The sequence below is a fragment of the Ursus americanus genome, chromosome 22 (assembly GCF_024610735.1).
Source record: "Ursus americanus isolate L20-20 chromosome 22, mUrsAme1.1.p, whole genome shotgun sequence".
In the NCBI taxonomy this organism is placed as follows: Eukaryota; Metazoa; Chordata; class Mammalia; order Carnivora; family Ursidae; genus Ursus; species Ursus americanus.
In genome coordinates this window covers 48540605-48565369 of record NC_142148.1, presented here as the reverse complement: position 1 = coordinate 48565369, position 24765 = coordinate 48540605, and the positions used below count along the sequence as shown (strand labels likewise).

The 24765-nt window shown below is 41.3% G+C and overlaps 1 protein-coding gene across 20 annotated transcripts in view; it reads left to right on the top strand.

Moving 5' to 3' along the window:
• The window catches only part of LOC123786225 (ral GTPase-activating protein subunit alpha-2-like), a 54884-nt gene that overhangs the window by 18989 nt on the left and 11130 nt on the right, over positions 1-24765 (top strand). For 7 of the 20 annotated variants that reach the window (XR_015721014.1, XR_015721013.1, XR_015721007.1 and 4 more), the window contains 6 exons: positions 3289-3602; positions 4383-4524; positions 7933-8002; positions 9766-9964; positions 11910-12353; positions 15789-16015. Coding sequence is in view for 1 of the 20 variants with exons in the window: in XM_087853798.1 (XP_087709924.1) it covers positions 15950-16015 (66 nt within the window). In the remaining 19 variants the exon portion in view is untranslated. Of the gene's footprint in view, positions 1-3288; positions 3603-4382; positions 4525-7932; positions 8003-9765; positions 9965-11909; positions 12354-15788; positions 16016-17411; positions 17455-24765 lie in introns of all 20 variants that reach the window. The other 13 variants (XR_015721015.1, XR_015721005.1, XR_015721018.1 and 10 more) reach the window with 9 other exon arrangements.

Below are 24765 nucleotides of genomic sequence, written 5' to 3'. Positions count from 1 at the left end.
GCTCTTTAATTTTACTTGAGGACATAAAAAATGATGGACATGTATTTCCTTCCTTCCACTTTTAAAAACAGTGCTGCAAAGAATATTCTTGTGATTTTTAATTTTTTTGCAAACATGTGGGAGAATTTTTCCTGTATGGTTACCTAGGTGTGAAGTTCTTAGATGGAAATGTATCCACATTAAACTACTGATATGACCAAATTGTTTTTGAAAAGGTCATATAAATTTATATGGAAACTTTTATGGAAGTTGTGTGTAAATTTCCCTAAGCAACACTGGCGATGATTTTTTGTGTATGTATATATGCCAACTGACATGTTGAAAACCCACTGTTTTTAATATGTTGTTCCTGACTACTAGTGAGATTGCAATCTTTGTATGTGTCTGTGTGTCCGTGTGTGATCACATATTCTTTTCAAAGTTGGAACAGTGTGTTTGGGTGTGGTTCTTGGTCTATTAAGCTTACAGTCTCTCTTGTCCACATGTATTAGACAAGCGGCCAGATTACTGATACCTTGAGAGCTACACTAGAACTAAATTGTAGGTTCTGCAAGTTAATTGTTGGTTATCTAGAAATTATTCATGGTTTGAAGAGACATGTGCTTAGGCTGGTGTGCGATCAACTTTATGACGATAAAAGGAAGGCCTAATGTATATTTGTTGCAGAGCTGGCTGGAGGGAGAGGCCAGGGGAGAAAGCTCTCCAGGGGCTTTTTGGGTTTGTGGAATAAAACAGATCTGAAGACCTCCTGCCCAGTACTTGGCTCCTGGCTGGCCCTCAGTGACTGTGGTTCCCCTTTCTCTCCTTAAAGGGCTGTACTCCTTCCCCAGAGTAAGAGACATTGATTCACTGTTTATGTTCTGGTGGTTATTGTGTTTCCTGTGGTAACCCTGCTGTGAATGAAATTTGTACAGAGGAGCTGTCTTTACCAGGAGCTTTAATTAAGCCTGTCACTTAAATATGTATCCATCATTTGTTTGAACTGTCCCATTAATTTAAATTGTCTGGTTTATGTAGCAGTTGAACATTTACTAAAGAATCTATAACATATATGCAAGTTATGAGGCATAGTTCTAAAGCCCCTTCTCTTGACACCGTCCCCCCCCCTCATTTTAAGAAGTAGAAGCTACTTCTCCTTGATCCTGTTCTTTTTCTCCTCTGAAGGCAGCCACTCCTCTGCATTATGCCGTTACCCTTCTTTTTTAAAAATGGTTTTTTACCACAAATATTCGTATCCCTAAACAATGCATTGTGCAGTTTTGTTTGGTTTTGAGTATAATAAAAATGGTCTCACGTGGTGCATAATCATCTGTGGCTTGCTGTTCACATTCAACGGTATTTCTGAGATTTATCCCTGTTTGTGAGTTTAGCTCAAGTTCATTCATTCCATTCCCACTGCTGGATTAAGTGAATATGTATGATTTATTTAATTCCAGCGTATTGTCTGCAGATTTTTTGTTTGTGTGTTTTCTTGGTGGACAGTCATTGTCTGTGAATAATGACAAGCTTGCCAGTCAGTCTTTTCTTGTCTTACACTGCTGGTCTGGCCCTCCAGTACGTGGGTAAATAGACACAACAAAGACGGTCATCCTGCTTCTGATTTAAAGTGTTCTGTTTTTTTTAATATAATAATATTTTTTTATTATATTACGTTAGTCACCATACAGTACATCCCTGGTTTTTGATGTAAAGTTCGATGATTCATTAGTTGCATATACACCCAGTGCACCATGCAATACGTGCCCTCCTTACTACCCATCACCAGCCTACCCCATTCCCTACCTCCCTTCCCTCTGAAGCCCTCAGTTTGTTTCTCATAGTCCATAGTCTCTCATGCTTCATTCCCCCTTCTGATCACCCCCCCTTCTTTATCCCTTTCTTCTCCTACCGATCTTCCTAGTTCTTATGTTCCATAGATGAGAGAAACCATATGATAATTGTCTTTCTCTGCTTGACTTATTTCACTTAGCATTATCTCCTCCAGTGCCGTCCATGTTGCAGCAAATGTTGAGAAATCGTTCTTTCTGATAGCTGAGTAATATTCCATTGTATATATGGACCACCTCTTCTTAATCCAGTCATCTGTTGAAGGGCATCTCGGCTCCTTCCACGATTTAGCTATTGTGGACAGTGCTGCTATGAACATTGGGGTGCATATGGCCCTTCTCTTCACTACGTCTGTATCTTTGGGGTAGATACCCAGTAGTGCAATGGCTGGATTATAGGGTAGCTCAATTTTTAACTTTTTATGGGACCTCCACACTGTTTTCCAAAGTGACTGTACCAACTTGCATTCCCACCAACAATGTAGGAGGGATCCCCTTTCTCCACATCCTCTCCAACATTTCTTGCTTCCTGCCTTGTCAGTTTTTGCCATTCTAACTGGTGTAAGGTGGTATCTCAGTGTGGTTTTGATTTGAATTTCCCTGGTGGCTAATGATGCTGAACATTTTTTCATGTGTCTATTAGCCATTTGTATGTCCTCATTGGAAAAGTGTCTATTCATATCATCTGCCCATTTTTTGGTTTGATTATTGGTTTCCCGTGTATTGAGTTTGAGCAGTTCTTTGTAGATCTTGGATACTAGTCTTTGATCTGGAGTGTCATTTGCAAATACCTTCTCCCATTCCGTGGGCTGCCTCTGAGGTTTTTTTTGACTGTTTCCTTGGCTGTGCAGAAGCTTTTTGTCTTGATGAAGTCCCACAAGTTCATTTGTTCTTTTGTTTCTCTTGCCCTTGGAGATGTGTTAATGCATGGAATACACTTAGAATGTACTCTGTGAACTTCATGGACTTAACGACATAAAAATAAATGTAAACTGCAAATACGGAGAAACGAACACGGGACAATCTCGTCTAGCCATTTATATCCTTTCGTTTAGGTCCCATCTCAGACATTTTACTTCAGCCATTTTCCATGAGGCGACTTTGATCACACAAAATGTTCTCATTCTGTGCCCACTTGGAAGCTTACAATCAGAATATTCCAAAACACGAACTGTTTTTTCAAAAGTTATTATCTGAGGTCACTTATTAAGACTTTATATTCTTTGACAAATTGTTAAATGGAACAACATTTTAAAATTCTATTTCATCTGCTTTAATTTTAATTCACTGATTTTTAATTTCAGAATCAACTTTTTATGCCAATGGCTTGAAGTTTTTAACCCCTAGTATAACCTACTGGCTTTCGGTTCTGCTGTTTTCAGTTTTGTTTATGTGACATTCTTTTTACCATGTCCCATTTCCTGATGCTCTCTATGAATATTAAAATATTTTTTTGCTCCAGTTGTTTTGATGCACTTGACATACAGAACTGTGTATGTTGAAGATACCCGGCGTAATGATGTTCCTTTCGTATACTGTGAAACGATCACCAGAATAAATTTCGTCCGCCGCCATCATCTCTAGAGATACAAAAATGAAGTAAAAAGAAAAGAAAGAGAGGTTTTTCTTTGTGATGAGAACTCTCAGAACTTGCTCTTTTCACACCTCTCAAATACACCATAGAGCAGTAATGAACTGGTTTCCCAGCGATCATGTCATCCCGAGGGCCCTGTACGCTGGAGACACTCATCAGTCCTAACCTTAGTGTGGCTGATGGTGAGTAGCATTAGCAGACCTCACAGGTTGAAATGACTCTTGAAGTTACATTGAGGAATTCCTCGGTTTGCCATTATCCTGAATAGAAATCTTTATTTCATAGATGGGTTCAAAGGAGGAATTACTCCCTGCTCATATTCACAGTAAAGTCTTACGGACATTAGAATTGGAAGAATCAGAGCCTATTTTATATGAAATGATGACAGGAGAAATTTACTGAAGTGGTGGAAACAGGAATGGAAGGGAGGGGACAGATGTTGGCAATAGCAAGAAGTAGAGACACGTGGTGCGTCGAGTGTTTTCGTGGTGTTAATGAGATTTAAATCCACCATCCTGAACTACTGTTTATTGTCCTCATGATGATTATTTCATGAGTGGACATTCATCTGCTCACCCAGGCTCTTTTTGGCCAGCTCTGTATTTTCATGCAGCATTCATGGAAGGACAGTAGTGGCCTCCTGGGAGTATTAATGGCAGCCATGTGAGTCCTGTGAGTTTTCAAGAAACTTGGCAGTTAGGGCCACTGATTTATTAATGCATATCACTTGACTGCCCAATGACAGGTACTTGATCTTAGGCTGACCAAAGCAGAATTTGAAAGAGAGGGAGAGGGGGCGTCATGGACATTTGTACCGTATTTCGAAGCCCTTCATGCGCAGTGGCCTGGAGTACAGTGTGAGCAGGTTCCAATGGAGCAGCAGATGTATTTCAATAGCGGCCATTTTTAAAAAGTCCTTTTAACTTTGGTGAAAGAGCTCTCCTTTTTTCCCCACTCTGCAGCAGAGATATATCCAGAAGAAATCACTCCTCTCCTGCCAGCCATATGAGGGGAAAAGATCACTGAGGACCAAACACGCTTTTTTCTTCAGATACTGTTGAAATATATGGTTATTCACGTAAGAGCAGAATCATGGATAATTCGGTAATGGTCTTACTCTTGATGGGAAAGAGAAGACATTGCTTCTTTTCTTCCTGCTTATCCATATTTTGTATCTTTGCTTTTTCCTTGAGGTGATTCTTTGTGATACTTTGCTAGAAATAGAATATGTGTCAGTTCACATCAGCAAAGACCTGGCATACATACCATTTTGTGTGAGTGTGTATGTAAAGGAAAAAAATTCAGTTCTCCATCGCTTTCATATTATTACCACATTCACAGAGAGCACTTTGCTTCTAGCACTTACGGTGAGTAAATGTTTGGGTTTTCCCCTCACCAGACAACTCTGCAACACCAGCTGGATGTCCTGTAGTTTAACTCAGCTTTGACGCTGTCTGCCTTGAGATGGCGTCAGATCCCACAGGTTAAGGGCTCAGTTCCATGAGACTGTTCCATCACATTCAGGTGCGAGTCACAAGTAGGAGGGCCCCAGGTTACCCACAGCTTCTGAACAACTTGACTACAAATCAGAGGTTCCCACAACTCCTCCTCAGCTTTGACTGATTTGCTAGAGTGGCTCAGGGAACTCTGGGAAACATTTGTTTTCATTGACCATCTTATTAAAGGATATGATAAAGGATACAGATGAATAGCCAGATGCAGAGACACAAGGGGTACAGTCTGGGAGGGTCCCAAGCACAGGAATGTCTGTCCCTGTGGAGCTGTCACCCTCCCTGTACGTGGATATGTTCACTCACCTGGAAGCTCCCTGAAACCCCTGCTACTGGGATTTTTATGGAGGCTTCCTCACATAGACATGGTCCACTTCCAGCCCCTCTCCCCTGTCTGGAGGAATGGAGGGGTCGGGATGGGGGTGCTGAAAATTCTAAGTTCTAATCGTGGCGTGGTCTTCCTGGTGACCAGCCCTCTCACTCAGGAGCCATCTGGGAGCCCACGAGACCTCTACGAGCTGTGTTATTAAAACAAAAGAGCTCCTCGTGCGCTTATCACTTAGGAAATTACAAGGGTTTTAGGGGCCCTATGCCAGGAAGTGGGGCAGAGACCCATATATATTTTGTATTCCCTCATAGTATATTCATCTACTCTTGCCTCTTTTCTTCTTCCTGACCCCTAATCCTATGCTAGCAAGGCGGGATCGGGGAGGAGGCAGGCCTAGAAGCTGAATGGGCAGATCAGGAATAGGCAGGGCAGGCCGGAAGATGGGGCGGAAGCATATCTCTTTGTGCCACCAGCCCAGACCAACTTGATGTCACATGTTCCTTTCTCTGATGTTTACCAACTGAATATGGAGTTATGATCATTAGTTCATGATTTCAGTAGGTGATCCCTTTCCCCTAGTCTACATTTCTGATATGGTTCAAAAACAAACTACTGAATTCTTTTCTCTCAGCCAACACTTCTCCTGTCTCTGAGTTCTTCCTGGGAACTCTGTCCAGTCTCTGTGTCCTCCACAAGCAAGTTTGTTGATGTTATAATCTTTGCTCAGTCCACTTCCTCTCCTAAGACTCAGTTCTACCTGCCCCTTCCCTGTCACTGCTGAGAAGGGGAGTCAAGTCTAGTGGTCAAGTCCAGAGGAAGGACACTTTAGTATTTCAGGTGATCTGACAATGACTGCCCCTGCTTCATGATCTCTCTCTCTTCCCCTAATGTTTTCTTCCTTCTTCCCTCCTCCCTTTCTTCTTGCCAGTTTTCTTTAGGGGTCTGTTTCTCTCTGCTGTCCCTCAAGATTCAGTCCTTGCCTCCCTTTCTGACTACTCTTTCCTGTTGGGTAATCTTGTCTGCTCTCCTCTCCCATTTCCTTTATCCAGCGCCAGAAACACAAGGACTCCAAAATCCCGAGAGCAGACTGGAGTATTCTCTTGTCCTCTAGAAGCTGTGTATTTTGGCCCTACTGGCCCATTGCACCTGCATTTCCGACTCCACCTGTTCAGAAGTGGTAGAGTATTCCATCTGTCCCCGGAAATTGGCAGGGAGTATCGAGAAGTTGAATGTGTTGGGGCACTTGGGTCTCATTCTAGATGTGTCACTAATGAACTGTGCAACCTCAGATATGACATAATCCCCAGAATCCCACTGGAGGAAGGATGCCGGTGATAGAGGGTGAGGATTTTTATGTAGACTGTGAACCCCCTGAATAGTGTGCAGACTTGTATGTGCATGTCCATCCCACACTTCTTCCCTCCCTTCTCTCTACTGAGTCCTCAGAGCAGAGTTTCTCTCTTGGCTCAGCCCGGAGAACTGCTGCCAGGTTGCTGACAGGGAGCCCCTCTGCCCCAGGGGCAGCCAAAGCCCCTCATCCTTTGACCTTAGATGCTGCACAGATGTTTCCACTTTCTAAGTGGGCTACAGCATGAAGGAGGTCGGGAAGCTCTGCTTTAGAGTACTCTGTGTGCTAACCAGTATGAGGAACCTGTGACAGGGGCACCTGGGTGGCTCAGTCGTTAAGCGTCTGCCTTCAGCTCAGGGCGTGATCCCAGAGTCCTGGGATCAAGTCCCATATCAGCCTCCTCCACTGGGAGCCTGCCTCTTCCTCTCTCACTCCCCCTGCTTGTGTTCCCTCTCTCTCTGCCTGTCTCTCTGTCAAATAAGTAAATAAATAATCTAAAAAAAGAGAAGAAAAGGAAAAAAGAACCTGTGACAGGTGTAGCTGGACTGGCAGGCCTGGCTTATCTTAGCCTGTGGATTCCTTTTAATAAAGACAGTGCACTTTTCAAGTTTCTGTAGCCTTGCCTTCTGATGATAATGATTTTTCATGTACCCATGTAACATTGTGTGAAATTCTTGTGAGGGATTATTTCCTTAATTCCTGTTTACTATAAATGGCCCTTTTTGAGTTAAAAAAAATAGAGATTACATCTGACTAAATATTTTAAGGGCAGAAAGAATGTTAAATCATTATAGAGAGGTGGAAAAAATACAGGCGTGATGAGTAGAGCAAGTTTAAAAACATGATATCTTTGGGTGATTTTTTTTTAATTCTCAGTAAAAATGTCTTTAACATGGTTAACTACTTTGTTTTAAGGTATTCATTCTTGTCATCGTTTGAGTTTTAAGATATGATTTCAGGCGCGCCTGGGTGGCACAGCGGTTAAGCGTCTGCCTTCGGCTCAGGGCGTGATCCCGGCGTTATGGGATCGAGCCCCACATCAGGCTCCTCCACTATGAGCCTGCTTCTTCCTCTCCCACTCCCCCTGCTTGTGTTCCCTCTCTTGCTGGCTGTCTCTATCTCTGTCGAATAAATAAATAAAATCTTTAAAAAAAAAAAAGATATGATTTCATTACATGATTGTCAAGATTATTTGTCACCATAATTTGTCACGCTTGTTTTTTTATTTAGGATAGGAATTTTAATAAGATAACAGCATTTCAGTTTAGTAGACATTAAGTTGAAATGTAAATGTATGTATGTTCTTTCCCACATATTATCCAAAGGCTGCAAGCTTGGAGTGGAAGAATAAGGAGAATCAAGATACTGGTTTTAAATTTCTTTTTACACTGTTTCGTAAGTATTATCTTCCTCATTTATTTCCATCATTTACTAAGTTAAACAAACATCCACAAACCTGTACTTGGGAAGTTCTGATAGGGCCATGTGTAGAGGATGTCCACAGGGACAAAACAAAGTGACCTTTGTTTATTTTTAAGTAAGATAGTCATTTTATTCTTATATTTAACGGTCACTTTATTATAAGAAGTTTAAGGGTTCCTAATAAACGATTTTACCTGTTTGTACAAACTACCTATTTGTAGCTGAGCTCATAGTAGTAAAGGGGAACTGTGGCTCCTGTACTCAGAAAGAGTTCAACACGTGTCATGATTTTTTTTGGCGTAATTATATTTCAAATCTTTGAATGTTAAAATAAAGTTTCCTTAAGTCTTCTCTTCCAGGTGGTGGGGTATGGTGACCCCAGACCTTGCTCAGTGGCGAGGCAGGCCAGCCTGGGCCACGCAGCTGCCCATAGTAGGCCTTTCTTTTATCTTGGATCTTTCGTCCAGCAGGTGCTACTTACAGCTTCTTACGGAGGGGCCGATGTTTGGGCAGCTGGGGAACCTAGGGAGAGTAAGCCCCGGAAAGGAAGGAAACATAAGGAAATTTCTAATTTCACTGCTAAAGTTTTTCTTCTATGAGAAATGAAGGCTCACAGGACACAAGTATCCCTTAGATTGATGCCGGGGTGGGGAGGCAAATTTTCCTCTCCCAGTTAAAGCAGGCAAAAATTAGTTAAAATGAATAATCAGGAACAATGTTGGAGGGGAGAAGGTCACAAAAGACATTAATCCATCTGGGGAATGTGGACTACTAATTCAGTTGTCTGTGGGTGTTTATATACATACACACACACGTGCACGCTTGGATCAGGGGAAAACAGCAGAAGCTTGATGCATTTTGGAAGACGTAGAAGTACTAACCTTTCCAGGTACTGAGATATGTGTTTGTTAGCTGTCTATATGTGGGTATTTTTTTCAGAACTTGTTTCTGATTTTATAAAATAGTCTGTATTCACTGTGGAACATATAGCATACTTTAATATGCTGAAATTAAAAGTGATTCGTTGAGAACTTGTCTTCCTCATGCAAGTACCTCCAGTTGTATAAAAGTTAGTAAGAGAGTTGGACAAATCCAATACCGTGTAATTTTTTTGTATGGATTATGAAATAGAAAGAATGATAAAGGGACTTCTTATTAATTCTTTGGAAGTGGTGGTGTTCGATGTCTCAAAGGTGAATTCTTTCAGACATAAAGTAGTTTATACTGATTCTATTCTTTGGATTCATCTAAAGGGAAAAGGATATAAAACTAAAGTCCCGTGGATTTGATTAGTGTAATATTGGATGTTAAAATACCTAAAATGATTTAAAAAATAATAAAATACCTAAAATGATGAAAAATGTCTATACATGCTTTTAGATTTATTTCAGTCATAAAATGAGATTAAATTAGTTATAAGGTATGTGAAAATATTTTTACTATTATAATATGTCATGTCTCAAATTTGTTACAAAGAGTTATTAGCTTGGTACTTCCATAGCTCTATGCCATTGCTGTAACAAGCAAACAGTAACAGTAGACCACCATCCCATCTTGGTCAGGTTGCAAGGCAGAATCAGAAACAAGTCTACCAAAAGATGTCATCTTTTATAATTTCTGGTTCTTTAATTTTAGTTGCTATTCATACAACCAAATACATATGTGCTCAGTAAGAAACTGAACCATTCGTGGGGGTTACACTCACGAACCTAGTCATGTGTTCTTTTTTCTTCCAGACATCCCCCATTTGAGACCAAAGCCAGTGTACATTACTACAACACGAGACGATGAAAACATTTACAGTACAAAAATTCCATACATGGCAGCTCGCGTTGTTTTTATTAAATAGATTGTAACTTTCTTTTTCAAAAAAAGTATCTAACTACAACACAAAACACTAAAAATGGAGTTGATGTACTGCCCAAAATCATGCAGGTATGCCATTCATCTTATCTTTTACGTAGGTAAAAATATGCTAACACATACCAAAGTAATTGATTATTAGGGTTTTTGGTTCTTAAAGAATGTTGGTTATGGGGATTGGTTTTATTGGTGGGCTCTCTCTGTATTGCTGAGGTGTCAGAGGGAGCTCTGAGGTAGCACTTGCAGTGCTCTGTTGACATTGCCATGACAAGGCGATCTTGGGGGCCAGGGAGACATTTTGAGGAGGTGGCTGTGGTGTGCAGCCTCCTGGCCCCCTCTTATTTTCCCTCCTTTGATCAAGTACCGGTGACCTCAGAGCATAAGATCAGGTTGCCTTCACCAATCCCCAGCACCAGGAAGGCCCTCGGGAATCATGGAGGTGGGCCATGGGAAGGACCACGAGACTGCCAAGTGCCCTCTTGGGATCTCAGGGGAAGGAGTGGAAGAGCATCTCAGGATTTCAGGATGCCATGATGGAATCCCTGCAAGAAAAGGCTGTCTCCCTCCAAGGCCTTCAGTGAAGACCTCTTTCTGTGTGGGGCCCGTGGTGTATCTTCCCTCTCTTGCGGTCCTCGGTCACAGACAAATGGGGCTTTCCCAGCAGACTGAGTTGCTTAGGGACTTTGCACTGGGTAGAGCAGAACCACTTGAGGAGGTTCGAGAGCAGCTGCTTCATGGCAGGGACACGGTTTTATGCACAAAGTGTGGTCCACTTAGAGCAAGTTTGCTGATGCCCTGGAGTTCCCAGAAGCGTGACTAGGCCTGAGCTGGAAGAGTGACACACACCCGAGTGACAATGAGCATCTTCACAGAGAAGCACCGCTTTGATAAGAACTGACTGAAGAACTGGAGAAACTTCGTTTCAAAGAAGTCTGAGGGGGATATAATTGCAGTAAGAGCAACAAAAGACTTACTGAAGATTTTAAGAGAAAGATTTGGGGCGCTGGGGTGGCTCAATCGGTTAAGCGTCTGCCTTCGGCTCAGGTCATGATCCCGGGGTCCTGGAGTCAAGCCCCGCATAGGGCACTCTGCTCAGCGGGGAGTCTCTTTCTCCCTCTGCCTCTCCCCCTGCTGGTGCTTTCTCTCTCTCTCTCTCTCTCTCTCCCTCTCTCATATCAATAAAATCTTTAAAATAAAATTAAAAACTTTAAATTCATTAGTTTAAAATTTTAATAGGTAAACTGTAAACAGTAACGATCACTGCTGAGAACAAAATTGATTTTCCAAAGGAATATCTGACAACACTGAGGAAAAATTCAAAGAAATGGAAATCAGAAATGAATAAATAAGATCTGAGGAGAGGTCCAGACCTACCTTACAAGTATCAGGAGGACAAAAGGAGAAAAAATCAGAAGTGATCATTGAACTAATGCAAAATTTACTTGAGCTGAAAAAAAGTCATGCCTTAGACTAACAAGGCCTTCGAGTCCCAGGGAGAATTAGCTAAACAGACACAAACCTAAACAGACATAAACCTATTTGACTTTAAGGAATTAAGAGAAAAATTATCAGAGTTCCAGACAGAAACCACAAGTTCCTTCTAGAAAATGAGACAGAGTAGCATTGAATTTTGAATCTAATCTATAACCCTCAGAGCTGAAAGAACTGTCAGTCTGTCTGTCTTTCTCTCTCTCTCTCAGAACCTTGCTTCATATCACATACATAAGCAGATGTCAGATTGATTTAAGTCCTAAATTGATTTAAGGTCTAAGTATTAAAAAAATAATAAAGAATTTAGTAGACAATCTAGGGGAATATATACATTTGGGAAGTGGTAGACCACCTTAGGTAGAGATAAGACCCACAAGCCACAGAAAAAATGAGGTCCCACTTTACTTTACAAACTTGAAAAAGTTTGCATGTCAAAAGGTACAGTAAAGCCACACTCGGTCAACAGACGGTGAAAAGCATCTGTAACATCAGAGCTGTTAAAAGAGTTCATGCCTCTGATATATAGAGAGTGCCTACAAACCGATGAGAAGACAAACAGCCGATTGAAAAACAGACAAAAGGAGATGAAACAGAAGTTCACGGAAGAGAAAATAGAAACGACCCTGAATTTCACTGAGCCAGGGAACACCATTAGTTCTGGACCATGCTGAGAGACCTTTATTCACCCATCAGGTAGGCAAAAATTTGTATGAAATCATAGATAAGAAACACAGTCCCATTCTTTGATAAATTTTACATTATATCTTGTGTGATTGTTAAGTCAATTCAAAGTAGTCTGTTTAAAGGCTGTGACTTTTTCCTACCTGGTTTCAAAATTTCAGAAAACCATCACTGAAAATAAGTTTCTCGTTCTTGAAGAATACATTTGGATGATGAAAAGTAGCAAGAATAGCAGATTAACCACGGATTCAAGGTTCCAGTTTTTTTCCTTCGTTGGTCATTCACACTTGTGAGTCATCTACTTTTATTATCTGGCTTTCTTAGTGTCCTAAAGGTCTGACCCCCGAATGAGTTTGGATGGTTGTATCATCCTAACAGAAGAAGACTCCATAACTCAAAGTGTCTTAAAGGTAAAAAAGAAGTATTTTAATCTCCTATAGAAGCAGCTCATGGCAGGGCTGGCAGAGAATGTGGGTTATTCACACTCTCTCCATGATTCTGTACAGTTTTCCCTACTCTGCCCTTTCCCTCTGGCAGGGTTGGCTTCCACTCCCTGCTGATTGTAAGACGGCGGCCAGCATCAGGGGCACTGCCTTCCTTGTTCGTGTTCAGAGACAACCCAGATATTTCTGTAAAGCTCTTACCTTTTGTCTGAGTGGGACAACCTAGTTTACTTGTCTCTCCTGGAACAGTAACAAGGCGCTGACTGATTCGAAGCTGGCTATGTGAATGGCCCACGAAACAGAACCGTTCCCTGGTCCTGTGGATGGGGCCAGCTTCCTGTGAGTCACCTGGGCTGCAGGGGAGGAAGCACACAGAGCCCTGGGGTTCCATTAAGGAGGGGGAGTGGATTCTGGCAGACAACTGTCCAGCCCAGCACTGCCACATGCTGCAGATGGCCGTACCGAGAAATGGTCACCGCCATCGTATAGACTCTCAGTCGGCCTCACAGTGAGTTGTTATAGTAGTCTTCTAGTGCCATTGCAGCAAATGACAAACTTTCAGTGGCTTGAAACAATGCATTTTATGACCTTGCAGCTCTGGAAGTCAGAAGGTCAAAATCAGTCTCGGTGTGGTAAAATCAAGGTGTTGGCAGGTGTGCGGCTCTGCCTTCTGGAGGCTCTTGAGGAGAATCCATTTTCTTGCCTTGTCCAGCTTCTAGAGGCTTCCTGCATTCCCTGGCTTGTGACCCTTCATCATATCACCTTTTCTCCCTCTGTTTCCATCTTCCCATGGCCTTGTGTCTGATCCTCCTGTCTCCTTATGGATACTCATGATTACATTGGGGCCACCCAGATGATCCAGGATAATCGCTCCCTCTCACACCTGAATTTAATCACACCTTCTAAATCCCATTTGCCGGGTAAGGTAAGATACTCAAAGGTTCTGGGGATTAGGGCATGGACATCTTTGGGGGGGGGTCATTATTCAGCTAATCAGCTGCCTCCTGTACTCCTGTTTGTGCCTCGCAGCTGTGTTTCCCGCCTCATCTCACATGTGTCTCCTGTGTTTCTCTCTTCATTTGCATTGTACATGAGAAAAAGCAGCAATTTAAACAACTGAATATTAGATTCTGGAGACAGAGTTGCAGGAATAAAAGCACATATAATTTCATTTGTCTCCTGAAAGTTTTTGTTTGGAATTTGAAATTTAATATAATTTTGCCTATGTAAAGTGAATATTAGTGAAACAGTTGATCCGAAATCTCTTTTCAAAGAATATACTGTTCTTGTAAAAGCCCTTCAAAACAATATTTTAAGTGCTGTTTCCAAATGGAGTTTATACTTTTGCCCTTATTATTGTATTGAAGGTCTGTTTGAGGGTGTGTATGTGTGTGTGTGTGTGTGTGTGTGTGTGTGTGTGTGTGTGTGTTTTCCCAAAGTGAATTTGCTTCGGGATCTACTAATACCTTTAATTTTTCACCAGGGAGGAGATGAATTAGTGCATCTTCTAGACTAAGTTTTCTTAGCACTTGGAGAATCTGGTATAACAAATATTCATGGGAGAACGGAAGGACAGTGGCTCTTACATCCCATATACTTTTGACAGCAACAGCATAAACCTGAACAAACTGTACATTCTTGGTGCATCACTTCAGCTGATAATGTGTTCTGTGAAGTATTCTTTAGTCCTTCGTAATTCATTTTTGTATGAGATAAAAGTACTTCAACATACATTAGAGAAAGCAGAGTGGTGATTTTAAAATTTCAGCAGTGACCATTTTTTAGCAGTTCTATCAGCATATTAATTGACGTTAAAACCCATCAAAGCCCATTTGGGAATGAAAAAGAAAGTTTGAGATGGTTCAGTTTTGTGTATGATATTTGTATTTATTTGTATGATAACACTTAGTTATACTTTTATTAAGTCTCAGTGCACCATTCAATAATGATTCATGGGCTGTGGGTTTCCTGAAATTGTATTTCATGGAATGAGCAGTTAGAAAAAGTGAATCTGCACAGCCAAGGAAACAGTCAAAAAAACTAAGAGGCAGGGGCGCCTGGGTGGCACAGCGGTTAAGCGTCTGCCTTCGGCTCAGGGCGTGATCCCGGCGTTATGGGATCGATCCCCACATCAGGCTCTTCTGCTGTGAGCCTGCTTCTTCCTCTCCCACTCCCCCTGCTTGTATTACCTCTCTCACTGGCTGTCGCTATCTCTGTCGAATAAATAAATAAAATCTTAAAAAAAAAAACTAAGAGGCAGCCCACGGAATGGGAGAAGATATTTGCAAATGACACTACAGATCAAAGACTGGTATCCAAGATCTACAAAGAACTTCTCAAACTCAATACGCAAGAAACAAACAAATCAAAAAATGGGCAGAAGATATGAAGAGACACTTTTCCAATGAGGACATACAAATGGCTAACAGACACATGAAAAAAGGTTCAACATCATTAGCCATCAAGGAAATTTAAATCAAAACCACACTGGGATACCACCTTATGCAGTTAGAATGGCAAAAATTGACAAGGGAGGAAACCACAAATGTTGGAGAGGATGTGGAGAAAGGGGATCCCTCCTACATTGTTGGTGCAAATGCAAGTTGGTACAGGCACTTTGGAAAACAGTGTGGAGGTCCCATAAAAAGTTAAAATTGAGCTACCCTTTGATCCAGCCATTTCACTACTGGGTATTTACCCCAAAGATACAGACATAGTGAAGAGAAGGGCCATATGCACCCCAATGTTCATAGCAGCATTGTCCACAATAGCTAAATCAAAGAAGGAGCCGAATGCCCTTCAACAGATTAAGAAGATGTGGTCCATATATACAATGGAATATTACTCAGCCATCAAAAAGAATGATTATACAAATTTTGCAACAACATGGACGGGACTGAAAGAGATAATGCTAAGTGAAATAAGTCAAGCAGAGAAAGATAATTGTCATATAGTTTCACTCATTTGTGGAACATAAGAAGTAGGAAGATCGGTAGGAGAAGAAAGGGAAAAAGAAAGGGGGATAAACAAAAGGAATGAACCATGAGAGACTATGGACTCTGGGAAACAAACCGAGGGCTTGGGGAGGAGGGGATGGGATAGGCTGGTGATGGGTGTTAAGGAGGCACGTATTGCATGGTACACTGGGTGTTTTACGCAAGTAATGTGTCATGGAACTTTGCATCAAAAACTAGGGATGTACTGTATGGTGACTAACATAATATAATAAAAAATATTATTATTAAAAAAAAGACAAAGAAGTGGTAATGGCTTTCTTCCAGACCATTGGTGGTGGTGTGGGGCAAGAGATGGTGGCAGAGCTGGATGGCGGCGGCCTGCAGAGCCGGAGAAAAACCATTCCAACAGCAGCACCTTGTCTGACCGAAGACTCAGCAACTCCAGCCATTGTAGCATTGAAGAAGAGCACCGCCCCGTGTATGAAATGGTGCAGCGGGTTCTCTTGTCAACGCGAGGTTATGTCACCTTTGTGAACGAAGTCTTTCATCAGGTTAGTGTGTGTGTGTGTGTGCGTGTGTGCGTGTGTGTGTGTGTGTGTGATAAGTTCATGAAATTGAGGAGACTTGTTCTTGGTCTTTTGCGCATAGTCCTGCAAGAAATACTACTGATGAGTTGGGCTACATTACTGGACTGAATAATGATCCCTCTAATCCTGCTTTTAATTTCTCATGCGGAGTGTTGTGATTTTGTGTATGATTCTTTAAGATTTTGTTTTTGTAAAATTCCTACATGTGGAGGGGAAATTCTATATCTGAGCAAATCATTCCAAAAATACCCTCACATGTCGGTAAGAAACTTGAAACCCAGAGGTAGGTGGGAAGAAAGCTCTTGCTGAATACTCATCAACCAATGAACATGGCAAAGAGGAGCCCCAGGCCGGTGTTGTCCCAAGGGCCAGAGGGAGCTCTGTGGAGGCTCTGCAGATGGTTGTACTTTCCCTGCAAACACACATGGCATGAACGTGTGATTGAGGTTTTTATGACGTAAGAGGAAAAAGTTGGGTGGGGAGGGGAATAAGGGGAAAGCAAGGGATGACGCTGGTACAGCACCCTGGTGGTGGCCACTGTGGTGAGTGAAAAGGGAGGGGAAGTACAAACAAGAAAGCAGGTGCAAGTGCGGAAGAAGACGGCAGAGAGAGACCAGAGGCCGGGCAACGATTAGCAGCCCTGAGCTACAACCGGGGCTGGCTCTGCCCCCCCAGGGGCATTGTCCGGAGACATTTTTGGTCGTCACAACTGGAGAGAGGGCAATGCTGTTGGCCTCTAGTGGGTAGTAGCCAGTGATTATCCTACAGGCATAGGACAGGGCCTGCACTAGCCCACGACAGGGAACATCAGGCCTCAAATGTTAGTTGTGCTGCTGTGGAGAAGCTCTGACAGAGGAAACAGAACCCGTGGTGCAGCGGAGAAAACAGCAGACCTGTGGTGTGGGCTGGAGCCACTGGCCACCTGCATCTTGGTACCGGTGCCCTGGGAGACAGAGCCTGGCTCTTTTGTGGGTGTGTGCATGTGATGGGGACTAGCTGTTGAGTCTGGGCACACACACAGAAGGTGAGGCCCCTGAATGGCAGACCTGTGGTCCGTGGGGAGAAGGGGAGGAGCCCTGTGCACACACGTGACCGGTGCATGTGCAGTATGAAGAGCTTTCCGAGGAGGGGCAAGACTTCTAGATAGCGATGAACCCTTTCACTTCTGAGACTGTCATTAAGGAAAAATCAACCAACAATGAAAGTCCCAGTGTAATCCACAGCAATCTGGAGGTTTTCACGTATTTTGTATTTTAGTGAATAAAAAGGTTGGACTTAAGAAAATATTAGTGTAATATTCTCACTCCCTGACTGTGTCTTCTCTGTCTCATTTCTTTGCCCCTGTTTTCTTTGACCCCAGATTCCAAGAATTGACCAAGTTCTGGGCTTGAGCCTCTTCTGCTGTAACTCCACGCTTGCCTCCTTCGGGCTCGGAGCCAGCAGCCATTTGGCGTGAGACTCTCACTCAAGCTTTTTGTCTGGACCTTGCTTCTTGTTTGCACACTTGCCTTTTAAAGTGCCCCCTGGTGACCTTGTCTGACATTCTAGTGGTGTCTTAATGATGACGAGGCCAGAGCTGAGCTTATTTTCTTCCCTAACATCAGCTTCTCCTCATGACTTGACCACTTCTTTAACGGGACTCGTGTGCTTGTGTGCGTATTAATTTCAGCCCTCCCGTGCTTCTCGTCTCCAGCTCCACCAGTGAGCCATCCCTGGACAAGCCATGCAGGGGGCTTTCTCACTCCTGCTCCCTCCTTTTCCTTTGGCCGTGGTTAGCAGCATGCTCCCTGGAGCCCCACACCTGCTGTGTCATCCCTTTCTAGCCTATACTGTATATGTCATGCCACCAAAACATTGTTTTATCATAATAGTCCAGGACTTAAAAATCTACCCTAGTCTGTCCATTAACGTTGCCCTGTTGCGTTCCTGTTGTACCCACGGAAGGTACTTGGTAACCATTTAATTTGAGTTGAAGTCAGCAAGGTCATATAATTTAGGATAGAGGTCATATTCTTTATAGAGTAAAGGACTAGATCATAGTATTTCAGGCTTTGTTGATCACACAGACTCTGTTACAGCTATTTAGCTCTGTCTTTGTAGTGAGAAAGGAGACATGGACAACACATAACGAAGAAGCATGGCTGCGTTCCCGGGGAACTTTATTTAGGAAAGTCACTTGGCAGGCTGGATTTGGATGACAGGCCATACTTTGCAGGCCCTGATCTGTAGCAATGTTTTAAGCTCTTGGACGCCAGTGCTTACTGTAAGACTAGATATGATTGACAAAGCTTGTAAATTTTGCACACGAGATAATGCTAAACTGATGTGGTTTTACCTTTATTGTGTAAACTGTTAATTTACTATATGGAAAGTTTTGTCTGCATCCATTATTGACATTGCACCGCTGGCAGAGGGTGCTCTAAATTCTGCATTCCATTTAGTCCTCACTCCAGTCTAAATTCAGTTCAGAAGTAGCTTGGGCCAAGTAGGTAACTGCAGACTACTTATGACCGAACTTCTGAGACATCTTTGTGCCGTGAAGCCAAAAAACATTTTATTTACACCTTCTCATTATTCTTCATCAAATCTAATTTGAAAGCATGTATGTGAAATTTAAAATGTAAGGGTTGTGCATGTGAAAATACTAAGTAGAGATTCTTGAAGGGGCGTGGGTTTTAACATTGCATTCTATTGCCCTCTTGAGGTCAATGATGTATTATTCTTTTTTTGGGGGGCGGGATTTTTTTGTCTGTTCTTTTTTTTTTAATTAATAATATTTTTTTATTCTATTATGTTAGTCACCATACAGTACATCCCTAGTTTTTGATGTAAAGTTCCATGATTCATTACTTGCGTATAACACCCAGTGCACCATGCAATACGTGCCCTCCTTAATACCCATTACCAACCTATCCCATTCCCCCATCCCCCTCCCCTTGGAAGTCCTCAGTTTGTTTCCCAGAGTCCATAGTCTCTCATGTTTCATTCCCTTTTCTGTTTACCTTCCCTTTCTTCTCCTACGGATCTTCCTGCTTCTTATGTTCCATAAATGAGTGAAACCATATGATAATTGTCTTTCTCTGTATTGTTCTTTTCAGGATGGCAAAATGTGACTTGTTTCCTAGTGATTTCGTTTTCAATTTTAAAGTGTTCATTGACTATTTAATATTTAGGCCTAAAGGCCATTAAAGTTTAAAATGTACGTTCAGGAAGCTCGTGTTCTCAGTGAAGGAGGTAAGATGTGTGTGTATGCACCAGGGAACAGTGCATGATGGAGGAAGGTCAGATGTCCATGGGTGTGGTGTCGAAATAAATGCTGACAAGGGGCCCCGAGCGCAGAGAGGCTCGTGACAGGGGCTAACTGTGCAAGTCTCCTTGGCCTGGATGGTTCGGTAGGTTGCAGGCAGTGGAAATAGATGGTAAATGAGGGGAGATGAGGTTCAGTGGTGCTCAGGGCAGCCTCAGTTTGCTGCTGCCCCCAGCAGGCAGGCTAACAGTGAGTGGTAGAAGCTTCAGGTGGGGCAGTTCTGGTCTCGGGGTCACTCCGCTGGAAACTTGTCTTCTTACCAGTGTTTTTCTTACCTGTTGTGACCATTTGTAGGTCATGAAATCAACTTATCAAAAGCCAGTATTTTGGGGCGCTTGGGTGGCTCAGATGGGTAAGCGTCTGCCTTCGGCTCAGGTCATGATCTCCAGGTCCTGGGATCAAGCCCCACACTGGGCTCCCAGCTCAGCGAGGAGTCTGCTTCTCCCTCTCTCTCTCCCCCTGCTTGTGCTCTGTCTCTCTCTCCCAGATGAATAAATACAATCTTTAAAAAAAAGGCCAGTATTGTTTTAAAATAATGGAATAGAAGAGAATAGGATGGACTGAAACATTTCAGAGTACCCTGCGTATTCTAAGGATTAGTATTTCTTTGTAAACCTTCTAAAACAACATTTATTATCCAAATGCATATATGCTTCTGTAAAATGTCTTACTTAGGTTATGGGTCTGAAAAGTTCAAAGCACTGCTCTAAAGGTTATTTGTCGATTATGTTGTTTTGTTGGTGTTGGTTTTGTTTTAAAAAATAACTTTATTTTTAAAAAAGTGAATATTCATTAGACAAATAGAGTCCCAAGCCAATCACTCAAAATACTGCCATTAAGCAACCCCTGTTGATGTTTGTAGAGTATCATTCCAGGTATTCCTGCATGTGTCTATTTGACTGCTGGCCTGGCTAGCTAGAGAAGCAAATAAGAGCCTGGCAGAGAGGAGATGGGTAAGGCAGGATATAAACAGAGAGCAGCCTGGCAGACAGACAGGAAGGCTTACAGAGGAGCTGATGGACATAAACAAACTGGCAGGCAGGCATAGAAGATGAGACAAGTAGGTGTAGACAGGCCAGCTGGCAGAGGTGGAAGTGAGCAGGGAGGTGTAGATGGACAGGTGCGTAGGTGCAGACAGACAGGCAGACAGAGAATTTGGCAGGCAGTTAAAGATGGACAGGGGTGCCTGGGTGGCACAGCGGTTAAGCATCTGCCTTCAGCTCAGGGCGTGATCCCGACATTATGGGATCGAGCCCCACATCAGGCTCCTCTGCTATGAGCCTGCTTCTTCCTCTCCCACTCCCCCTGCTTGTGTTCCCTCTCTCACTGGCTGTCTCTCTCTGTCAAATAAATAAATAAAATCTTTAAAAAAAAAAAAAGATGGACACGCAGGCAGCCAGCCATGGATGGGTGAAGGTAAAACCAGACAGAGGTTGACTGAGGTAAAGGCAGAGACAATGGGAGGGTATGTGGAGGCACCGGGGTGGGGGTGAAGGATGGACAGGTAACTTTATGACAATGGAATCTTAATTCTTAATGATGCTTTTGTGCGTTTTTAATGAAGAGCTCTGAATTTTATTTTATTTGAATTTGACAGCAGAAAAAGAGAAACAGAATTGTAGAAATTCAAATAAACATTTCCTTTAACACAAGAAATATTAATTACCAAAATATTTATCTATAATGAGAAGATTAAAATCACATTAAGGTGGTGGCATCAGTTTTTATCCCCGTGGTGTAATTTTAGATAGCACTTATTGATTTCTTAAGAAATCTGAAGAAATTATCAGCCTGGTATTTTCTTCAGCCTCCTGTTCCCATCCACTTATTTCATTATATTATCAATTGTGAGCCTGAATTTACTATTATTTGCAGTCAGTTTTGGAATTCTGATGTGCAGAGTTGTTCAGTCTTGGTTCTGAATTTAGCTACACTCTCCTCCTGGTGTCCTGAGTCCTAACATGCTTGCTTTGATGCACTTCTTCGATGGCCTTGTTTTGTCATTGAGTGGGTGTTTTCAAGAAGGTGTCTTGAGGCTCTAGTGCCTGAGTTTGTTTGTGATGAGGAATGTTTCCCTTTTGCTTTTCCACATGAAAAACAGTTTAACTGGGTATAATAATTTCAGATCACCCTTTCTTCCAATTAGGAATTTTCAAGTCAAAACTTTTCTAGAATTTTCAGTATGAATACCTTCAACATGTTTAAAGTAATAAAAGACAACTTGGAAATGTTTCCAGGAAACAAGAAATTATAACAAACGACTAAGCAGATTTGAATAATAAGGAAACAGAACTCCTAGAGATGAAAAAAAAAGTAATAATTGAAATAGTAAAGGAAAACCTTAGTGGGTGAGTTTAATAGCAGGTTAGGTACAGCTGAGGACTGAATAAACAGAATGACAGACCTGAAGAAATTATCCCAACTGTCCCCCAGAGAGACAAAGATGAAAAATACGAGAGGTCGAGACATGGAGAATACGGTGAGAAGGTAGGAAGCGTGTGTTCCATTCTTCTCTATCCTTATTTTTTTGATCTGCTGTTCTGCAAGTTACTGAGAATATCCTACTATAACTGTGGATTGGTCTATTTTTTTTCAAAGTCTATCAGTATTTGCTATACACACACACACACACACACACATATATATATTTGAGGCAAAATTATTAGTTTCAGTATGGATTCACAAATGTCATATGTTTCTTTGAACTGATTCTTTCATCAGGAAGAATTTTTTCTCTTTATTAATACTTTTTTTTTCCTTTTTGGCCTCAAAGTCAGTCTTGCCTATTCTTAATATAGCTCTACCAGTTTTCTTTGGTTAGTGTTTGCATGGTGTATCTCTCTCTTTTTACATTCAACCTCTCTACATCCGGATGTTTTTGGCGTCCCCTTATAAATGGCAAATGGTCTTTTAATACTTATTAAAATTGAACCTTATAATTTCTATCTTTTGATTGGAGCATTGTTCCCTTTACAGTTGACATAACAACTACTGTAATGGTGTATAAGTTCACTATCTTACTTTCTGCTCTCTAATTGTATTGCTGATTGTATTGAATTCTCTCAGGCTGGTTGTTTTTAGCATCCCGTTTTTCTCTTCAAGCTTAGTGTTTTTACACTCATTTGTAATATTTTATTGTTTGCATCCCTAACTTAAAATCTAGCATTAATTTCAACTTTTACCCTGTAAGTATGCACTCCAGTTCCATTTATTCCTTCTCAGTTCATATGCCCCTGCTATGTACAGATTTGCCTCAACTCACAATGCAGTTCTGTCCCGATAAAGCCATCAGAAGTTGAACATAGAGTAAGTCAGAAATGCATTTAATACACCTACCCTACCGAACATCATAGCTAAGCCTCACCGACCCTGAGCATGCTCAGAACATTTACTTTAGCCTACAAGTTGGGCGATCTCATCTAACACAAAGCCTAGCTTATAATAAGGTGTTAAATATCTCATGGAATTTATTGGATACCATACTAGAAGTGAAAAAGAGAATGGTTATATGGGTACAAAATGGTAGTAAGTGTATCAGGTGTTTATCCTTGCGATCCCAGGGCTGACTGAGAGCTGTAGCCACTGCCACCGCCCAGCGCCACAAGAGAGTGTCATACTACATATCCCTAACCCAGGAAAAGATCAAAATTCAAAGTACAGTTTCTACTGAATATGCGTGACTTTCGCACTGTCATAACATTGAAAACTTCTGAGTTGAACTGTCCTAAGTTGAGGACCATCTGTATTTGAATTCCATATTATGAATATATTATTTATATGTATACACATATATTATCTCTTTCATATTTATTATTTTACCCAGTTTTATTCTTTTATATATATATTCATATATATATATTTTATCCAATTAGAGTTATCCAAATAATTACCTGTTTATTGCACTTTCATCTCTTCCTAAATCTCTGATCCAGAATTATTTTCCTTCTGCCTAAAGAATAACTTTTAGTATTTCCCTTAGGTCAGATCTCCTGGTAAAAGTTTTTCTCATTTCTGTATCTGAAAATTTCTCTATTTTGCTTTTGGTTTGGAAGTGCAGTTTTTCTGGATATTGAATTCTACCCGGGCAGCTGTTCTGTCTTTGCGCATTGAATATTTGTTGCATTGTCTTTGAGAAGTCATGTGAGGTCACGTGGTAGCTCCTTTGGAGGAAATGTCTCTTTTTTCCTCTGGAAGCTTGTAAGATTTTCTGATTGTTCTTGGTTTTCAGCACTTTTACTGTAAGGTACTCTGTATTTACCCTGCTTGTTTGTGATTCTTGAGTGTGTGGATTGACATCTTTTACCAATTTTGGCAAAATTCTCGGGCATTCTCTCCTCAAATATCATTTCTGCCCTCTTTTGCTAATCTTCTTTCCTTGTGCCTCTGCAGCCAAGTATAGGAGCAGCTTGTCATTGTGTTCTTTCTCTTGCCTTCCTTTCTGAGTAGGCCGTCCTTTCGTCTCACCGTGCTTCACTCTGGGTGTTTCCTTTGGTTTTTTCATCCTGTTTTCAGCCATGTCCATTCTGTTGTCAATCCATACCCACTGAGTTTTTCATTTTGGTTATTTTATTTTTCAATTCCATTTCCATTTCTTTTTGAAACTTTCTTTATCCTGATCTCCTATGTCTTTAAAGTATTGTCTGGTTTTTATTGTGGTGTTGTTAATGTTGACTTCTTTTCTCATATTTCTGATTTTTAATGAATATGCTACATATCATATTAACCAGACAGTTTGTACAAATCATTTGGGTTTTACTGTGACCTTATTTTCCTACAGAGAACATTTCTCTTTGTTTCTTAGGAGGAGGATAACATGATATACCTTTGATTTTGGATTTGGATTACCTCATTGTCTACATTTGTCCAAACTCATCACATGGTTCACTTAACATTTGTGCATTTCCTGATTTATAAATTTTATGTAAAGTACCATAAAGAAATTTTGAACTGTAAGGAAGTGATATGCATGTTGAAATGTTTAGGGGTGAAATGTACTGATGTTTGCAGATTTCTTTGCAATGCATCAAAAATAAAATGGGTTGAAAGAAGGATAAATAGGGGTGGGTTGATAGGTATGTGGTAAGAAAATCTAGCAAATGCTAATGGTAGAATCTAGGCGGCAGTACATGGTATTCACTTTAAAGTATTTCTACTTTATTGTATGTGTGAAAATATTTGTAATACAATTTGGAACAACATTAGAGTGGGACAACATTGTACTTTGTCATATTCTTCTTTGTCTTTGTTGATTGTTCTTGAGATACAAGTCAGAATATTTGTTACATTGATATGTTACCTTCTTGTTATAACACAGACTCCTCTATTCTGGAATTTGATGTGACATCAATGGAAATATATATATTGCATGAATCCTTGTTACACTAAAGTCTGCCTGTGATTGGATCCT